A 7,844-nucleotide genomic window follows, 5' to 3' on the forward strand; every position below is an offset into this window, starting at 1 on the left:
ACAATCACAGAGGCTAAGAAGAGCTTTGAATAGTTGTCATTAAAAAAAACCCTCTTCATGAAATATCTCTGGTGTATTTTTGCCCCACCACAGTTCTGCTGATTCCCGCAAAAAGGTGTCTCTCTGACTCAGAGACTCTGAGGAATGCAGACACATACTGTATGTGGTCCGGCCAACTATGTGCACAGTTGAAGATTGAAGATTACAGCGAGTAAGGAAGGCAATGCAAAGACAATATACTGTTTAACTAAACATATCTGGAGTTTTTCATGTTTTTCCAACTTTATTAAAACAGTTCTGCCATGTTAGGTAATTCAATTTTGAAAGCATTTTTTTCTGCCCATGCTGAAGATAAACAATGGAAATTACCATAATGGGTTACATTTTCTGGGGGGAGTGAATCCACTTTACCTACAAACAATTTGGTTAGAATGTTGTACATACTGTATCGATTAATAGACCTGGAATCTAGACTTTTCATTATGTTAATGTTTTATACTAAATTCCTCAATTGTTCACAATTTAAAGATACAAAGCATTGATAATACCTGGACAAACAAATGACTCACATTTGAACTGAACACACACACACACAAATTTGTAACTTTTGGCAGGCAACTTTTGTACCTTTGTAGACCAAGCAAAAGATACTTTCCCCAGGGGGACGATTGACTTTATCTCATTACTTTACACTATGGCCTAAGTAGCTACTTTAAAGCGGTACTTTCCAGAGTTGGACATGCCAGGGACACAGCACTTACCTGTATCAGTGTATCATCAGTAGTAGATCAAAAATTGGTGAAATAACATAAAATAAATAATGTATTTGTTTATTATTCGACAACAGATATTACAAGATTATAATATTTTAGTATTTTTATACAGTGCCTGTTCAGAATGGGCTACATGCTTGGACTGTGGTGCGGCAGCTTGCAGCTTTCTCGAAACACTGGTGTAAACGGCCTCTAGTCTAGTTCTCGTTACCGTTCGGCAAGATAGGCAACCTGGGCCTGGGGCCCCAACTAAAAGGGCCCCAAACAGCTATAGATTACTATGATGTTCAGATATAAAAAGTATTGAATTATGTTACGATTCAAACTCATTGTACCCAGAAATAACTTACAAAACACTTGAAAGTACTACTTAGCCTACTACTGTGTTCTTCTTCTTCAGAGGCAAACATTGTAGTACTACATTTACCTGACAAATCATAAGTGTCACTGGTTATGTTGCAGATTTAGATTCTACTCACAAAATATAACAATTAAATACATTATTAGATACATTATGATTCATTAAACTATCCAGCACCGTATTTGAATTGAAAGCTCCACCTTGAAGAGACGCACATTTAAGTACATTGTGCTGATAATGCCTCTTTCACTCTTCACAGGACTCTTACTGTGCGGTATTAATTGTTTTACTATAATAGTTAATGGTTCAACTTTAGGACGTTTTTGAGTACGTCTTCCACCACTGCCAATACCAACATTCCCAGTTGGACAAAAGCGTGAAAAGTAACGCAAAACAGCGTTTGCCTATAGATTATTGGGTAGAACTGGCCTTTTGTACTTTTTTTTTTTTGGCAAACGGTGTGTCAAGTGGAAAGATAAGATACTGTAAATGTGTCTCAAAGGAAAAGCATTAATCCATCATTGTGAGGCGCTGTGTATATTTCGAAGCTATAACGTTCCATAATTGTTACCAGAGAAGAAGAGTTTAAACGAATCACGTCCACTAGCAGGATGAGGCCCCGCCCCCAGGCTCTCTCCCCGCGCAGTGTCGTCAAAGATTGTGTATAATTCAGAAGATGAGTCACTTGATCACGAGAATAGGGAAGCTGAAAAAACAATGTTCTATCAACATCCACGCGTTACACAACGTTTTGAACTTGTGATTTTGGCTTTTTTGCGAGGAAGTGATTATATATCTTTTTTTTATTATGTTATTGGTAAAGTTGAGTTGACTTTCACTGTACTCTAACATTTGGAGGGAAAGTGGGAGTTCTACTTTTTTATCTCCTCTCTGATCCAATCCATGCTCTGTTTCTTTTACAAGTTGTGATGCTACATTAAAGCCTAAATATAAACATTTTTAACCATATTCGCCGCTATTTTCTGCGGTTAAACTACCCTGAATCTTAGTCAGCAGCACTGTAAACATGGCAGGAGTCATTCGGAGGCTCGATGAGACAGTTGTCAACCGGATTGCTGCAGGAGAGGTTATCCAGCGTCCTGCCAACGCCGTCAAAGAACTGATTGAAAACTGGTAACTGACTAGTAGCTACATGACACAGTTATGTTTCATAACGTGAGCTTAAGCTAGGTGTTTGACAAGGGGCTTAAATACCCTGCAGTAGCACCAATACAGGTGACAATATGGCAGGACCGGTGTTAACGTCACGTTTGTGGCAGAGCCGCTTATCAACAACACCTGTAACATGCAGTCTATGGTGACGTCATAGACACTGCGAAACTGATGATTCAACTTGAAATGTAACATGGCTGTATAGTAACTAACTTGTATCGTATGTTCCAGTTTGGATGCCAAGTCCACCAACATCCAGGTGACGGTGAAAGACGGCGGACTGAAGCTCCTCCAGATTCAGGACAACGGTACCGGCATCCGGGTGTGTGTGACCGGGGCGTCCTCACGGGGCGCAGCTGTGAAGCCCCAGTTTTGGGTGGTTGGAAAAGTGTCCTTCAGATGGAAACTCATGCCATGCCATGAATTCCCTTTGTGAATAACTATAGAGTTTAACCAAAAAGTTAAGACACAACAGAAAGGACCTTGTGCCCTCCCTAGTATCCAGTCTAACATGCAGTCTGGTCCTCTCCACCCCCATTAGTTCAGATTTAGTGTTTTGTTTTCCCACTGCCAAGAGAGTGTGTGTGTGTGTGTGCACACCACTGGTAGGTGGGTCTCTCTGTGCCACTGTCTTTTAACTACGCTGTCATTTTCTCTGATCAAGCTGTCTGTTCTATTTCCGAGGCAGAGAGAAGATATGGACATTGTCTGTGAGAGGTTTACCACCAGCAAACTCCAGACTTTTGAGGACCTCTCGGCTATTGCAACCTATGGATTCAGAGGAGAGGTAGAGCTGTGGACCAGCAGCAGCAGCCTTCAGGTTATTACACGTTGACGTACATCTTGATGCGAGTGCGTCACATTTGTTGCCTGTTCTTGTTTGCAGGCCCTTGCTAGTGTGAGCCACGTTGCCCATGTGACCATAACGACTAAAACAGCTGACGCCAAGTGCGCCCACAGGTATGCTAACATTTGAAATCATGCTTCACTCATCTACTGTCTCGCCTCCCTTGAAGATTACATGCACATCACAATGGGTAGAAAGTAACCAGGCGATGTGTCGATTGTCTGCAGAGCCAGCTACAGCGACAGCAAGCTGAAAGGCCCTCCCAAACCATGTGCCGGCAACCAGGGAACCCAGATTCTTGTGAGTTGTGGAGCACATCAACTTTTACTGACTGACGTCGATGGATGTTCAGAGACCTACAATAGTTTGCTCTCCCTGCCTGCAGGTGGAGGACCTCTTCTATAATGTCTCCACCCGGAGGAAGGCTTTAAAGAGCCCCAGTGATGAGTACTCCAGGATTCTAGACGTGGTCAGCAGGTCTGTGATCTTGGCTTCACTACTTGTGTTTTGTGATTCCTGCCCTTTTGGTGAATGCCACTGTGTTTGGATAACTCGCGTTTCCATGTTTATTTTGAAGGTACGCCATACACAATTCAGGAAAAAGTTTTTCCGTCAAAAAGGTGAGATGTGCTTTCTTGTAACGTTTCGTTGACCGTGATTGGCTCCACAACACCGGACACACACAACAAATCACCTCTGTATTATAGAGGAGGCTGCGAAGAATTACTCTTTGCTTAAAAGGAGAATATTATTCATGGCCTTCTTTTTTCCAGCAAGGAGAGACTGTGGCAGATGTGAGGACTCTACCCAACGCATCTGTAGTCGATAATATTCGAGGAGTTTTTGGAAATGCAGTCAGCAGGTATTAAGCAACAACGAGAGAGATATGCTCTCATGCTCTCTGTAGTTCTGTGACCTCTTATCACCGAAACTCCGACTGCATGACCGGCTCTGTGGTATGTTCTTAGGGAGCTGATCCAAGTTGGCTGCGAGGATCAGAAGCTTGCTTACAAGATGAAGGGCTACATCTCCAACGCAAACTACTCGGTCAAGAAATGCATCCTGGTGCTCTTCATCAACCGTACGTATCGCAGGAAAGTGAAAATGTGGCTCACTGGTGCAGATAGTTTAATCCTATTGGCGCTTTGTTGAATGGAGATTGTGATCTGTGATGTCTCAGATCGCCTGGTGGAGTCGAGTGCTTTGAAGAAAGCAATCGAGACAGTTTACGCTGCGTACCTTCCCAAGAACACGCACCCTTTTCTATACCTCAGGTAACTTAACGCGCATCTGTCTGCTGTCTACAACGCATTCTGTTACGGTCTTAATTCATCTGATATCCACCGCTGCTTTCTCATCCCCACAGTTTGGAGATCGCTCCGCAGAATGTGGACGTCAATGTCCATCCCACCAAACACGAGGTGCATTTCTTGCACGAGGACAGCGTCATCGAGAGCGTTCAGAAGCACGTCGAGAGCAAACTCCTTGGCTCCAACTCCTCGCGCACGTACTTCACTCAGGTATGTTGAAGGCCGGATCACTATCTCTGCGAAGATGCTGGCATCGTCACCGCAGCGATATATCTGACCTCTGTCTTTCGTGATGATAAAATATTTGCACTCCGCCCAGAGATCACCTGTCACTTTTACACTGTATCCATTTTTTTCCCCTTTTTAAAAAAAAAACTTGAATTGTGACAGTGTTGAGATGATTCATACACTGTGTGTTCTTGTGCAGACGTTGCTGCCAGGGCTGTCTGTCTCAGGCGGCAGTGAGGTGAAGTCCCCCGGCGCCGCGGCAGAGTCTAGCGAGCGAGTCTACGCACATCAGATGGTGAGGACCGATTGTCGCGCGCAGAAGCTGGACGCCTTCCTCAAGCCGAAAGAGAAGCCGCCGCCACAACCTGACCCCGAATCAGCCGGTCCCAGCAGCAGGGGGGCTGCGACCAAAGCCGCCCGGCCCGACTGCGTAGAGATGGAGGAGATGGATGATGCCGAAATGCTGATGGCCCTCGCTGAGCAGGAAGCAGAGGGGTCAAAGGGCAACGAAGACGATGCTAACAGTGCTCAAAGGTGAAAGAGAATCCCGCCAGCGCTACATTGGGTGTGCCAGTGTGTGCGTTCAGCAGAGGATGAAAGACGAATGTCAGTGCCATTAATCCAGATCAGGAAGTCTTGATGTATGACTAATCCTGTAACGTCAGCAAATCTGTACATTGACGTGCAGCAGAGGAGTTGAGTAAGAGGGCAGGAAGAATGCAATAGTAAACATGCGTCATCGCTCATGAGTGACGTCATCGCCCTCTGGGCCAATCGGAAACGAAATGTCAACTTGTTTTTACCTGTTGCTGACGTTATAGCAGCTAATAGCTAGTAGCTGTTTTCAAAGCTTCACAAATTATTTTTTATTTGTTCCAATGATGAACCCTCTCAGAATGATCAAACCTCCTCAGCTTTCTTTTAGCTTATTGTTTCAGTTTAGAGAATCAAATGAGTCTTTGAGTCCCACTGCTCTCATTAATCTAGTTTTCTGCCGAAAAGGTTTTGATGAATCCGGTGAACACCACCGGCTTAGGGGAAGAAAAGTCAAACGTCCTGTCAAAGACTGAGATATTTCTCTCAGTAGTTGTTAGAAACCCAAAACTGGAAAACATTCATCAGAAGGCCAGGACTCCAGATGTGTTAATGTTGCCCGGTCACTGCTGGATGTGTGATTTGGCCCCCTTGTGGCTGAAAAAGTAACTCATGCCGCATACATTTTTCAGGTACTTGTTGCTTCTATTATGGCGAGGCAAAAAATATCTGCCGCCCATTAAGAGGGTGATTAAATGCGGAGACATTTTCACAGCCCGTTACGGGTTATAATGTCCACTGTCGGCTTGTGTGACTTACAGGTGACTGTAAACATGCCGGGTGCACTTTACGCTGGAGGTGTGACAGCTGTGTGTGTGTGTGTGTGTGTGTGTGTGTGTGTGTGTGTGTGTGTGTGTGTGTGTGTGTGTGTGTGTGTGTGTGTGTGTGTGTGTGTGTGTGTGTGTGTGTGTGTGTGTGTGTGTGTGTGTGTGTGTGTGTGTGTGTGTGTGTGTGTGTGAGAGAGACAGGAAGCGACCAAGAAAAGAGCAGCAGCAGCCGCCAGAGGAAGAAGTAGACGAGGACCTGACGGCTGCAACCGTGCCCAAGAGACGAGTCATCAAACTGAACAGCGTTAAAGAGCTCAGAGCTGAGACCACTGAGAACACACACAAAGGTAAACAAAACATGTATCATCTATTACAGCTGAACTGTTAAATCCGCCAACAAACCCCATCTTCTCCTCTCGCAACTCTATACTTCCGTGATTTTACTCTCGTCTCCAGGCCACAACTCATCTGCACAACTACTTTCTTTAACTTCATCTTTAAGCATAATCTACAACTCAAAATATGTTAAATCTCACTTGCATATGTACATTTTTTTTACTCCAGGGCTTCAAGAAATGCTGCAGAACCACTCGTTTGTGGGCTGCGTCAACCCACAGTGGACTCTGATCCAACATCACACCAAGCTGTACCTGCTTAACACCACCAACCTCAGGTGAGAGCCACAGGACGCGCGCACAGCTATGTTACGTCGGTTCAGACTGCTGCTCTATGTCCCACTTCACTCTCGTTTCTGCTGCAGCCAGGAGCTTTTCTACCAAATACTCATCTACGACTTTGGGAACTTCGGTGTACTAAGACTGTCTGTGAGTTAAGTCCAGATTGTGAATGGTTTGTATGAACTGCACAGGTTGTGATTTTAAATGGCTGATCATGTGCATTCAGACACCAGCTCCACTTTATGACCTGGCCATGCTGGCTCTGGACTCTGAGGAGAGCGGCTGGACAGAAGAGGACGGTCCTAAAGAAGGCCTGGCTCAGTACATCGTGGACTTCCTGAAGAAGAAAACCGAGATGCTGGAGGACTATTTCTCCATCGAGATAGACCAGGTCAGTTGGGACATTGTGGTGTTTGTCTGGGGGGGGGGGGGGGGGGGGAAACAACATATTAGTTGTTTTTACACGTGTTGTAAACCTGTGCATTGTAGGAAGGCAATCTAACAGGGCTGCCGTTACTGCTCGACAAGTACACGCCCCTCATGGAGGGCCTCCCCATGTTCATCTTGCGCCTGGCCACTGAGGTGAACCTCTCGTAGCGCTCTCCACATTAATCACGAGATTCTGTAAACAGACTGTATCTGAAGGCTTCTGCTTGCTGGTGTTTGTGCAGGTGAACTGGGACAATGAAAAGGAGTGCTTTAGAGACTTGAGCAAGGAGTGCAGCATGTTCTACTCCATCAGGAAGCGCTACATCTTAGAGGCCCAGCCGGGAGAGGAGCAGGTGTGCAGGAACACCAGACTCACGTTTAACACAATGCTAGAGCGAGACACATTTTAAACTTCCTTTATAATAATGATAAAGAACTGACTAGTGTGATGTTGTGCGATTCTTGTTTCAGGAAGCTGAGGTAAACTCGTGGCGTTGGAAAGTTGAACACTTAATTTTCAAAGCTTTCCGAACCCTCTTGAGTCCTCCGAAGAACTTCAGCGAGGACGGCAGTGTGCTGCAGATCGCCAACTTACCCGATCTCTATAAAGTATTTGAGAGGTGCTAAATCTGATCACCAAATCAACCCTACACGCTGCTCTATTTTTTTTTTTAATACTTGATTT

General features: G+C 44.9%; 1 protein-coding gene across 1 annotated transcript; it reads left to right on the plus strand.

The window, feature by feature from the left end:
- The first annotated feature begins 2,050 nt into the window (after nt 1-2,050).
- On the plus strand, nt 2,051-7,801 carry mlh1 (mutL homolog 1, colon cancer, nonpolyposis type 2 (E. coli)). The gene is made up of 19 exons (XM_079279733.1): nt 2,051-2,268; nt 2,539-2,629; nt 2,996-3,094; nt 3,194-3,267; nt 3,382-3,454; nt 3,540-3,631; nt 3,732-3,774; nt 3,928-4,016; nt 4,123-4,235; nt 4,335-4,428; nt 4,521-4,674; nt 4,892-5,226; nt 6,255-6,400; nt 6,618-6,726; nt 6,814-6,877; nt 6,957-7,121; nt 7,220-7,312; nt 7,402-7,512; nt 7,631-7,801. Exons 1-19 carry the CDS (start codon nt 2,162-2,164, stop codon nt 7,784-7,786), a joined length of 2,208 nt encoding a protein of 735 aa, XP_079135859.1. The 5' UTR covers nt 2,051-2,161; the 3' UTR covers nt 7,787-7,801.
- The last annotated feature ends 43 nt before the right edge of the window (nt 7,802-7,844 follow it).

This window comes from Melanostigma gelatinosum (assembly GCF_949748355.1).
Source record: "Melanostigma gelatinosum genome assembly, chromosome: 12".
Taxonomy (NCBI): domain Eukaryota; kingdom Metazoa; phylum Chordata; class Actinopteri; order Perciformes; family Zoarcidae; genus Melanostigma; species Melanostigma gelatinosum.

What these genes read in the sequence shown, in the direction of transcription:
- mlh1 (XM_079279733.1), top strand. Translation starts at nt 2,162, where the DNA reads ATGGCAGGAGTCATTCGGAGGCTCGATGAGACAGTTGTCAACCGGATT. An exon ending in TTTGGAAATGCAGTCAGCAG is followed by an intron (nt 4,017 to 4,122) that starts GTATTAAGCAAC and finishes GTATGTTCTTAG; the next exon opens with GGAGCTGATCCAAGTTGGCT. An exon ending in CACCCTTTTCTATACCTCAG is followed by an intron (nt 4,429 to 4,520) that starts GTAACTTAACGC and finishes TCATCCCCACAG; the next exon opens with TTTGGAGATCGCTCCGCAGA.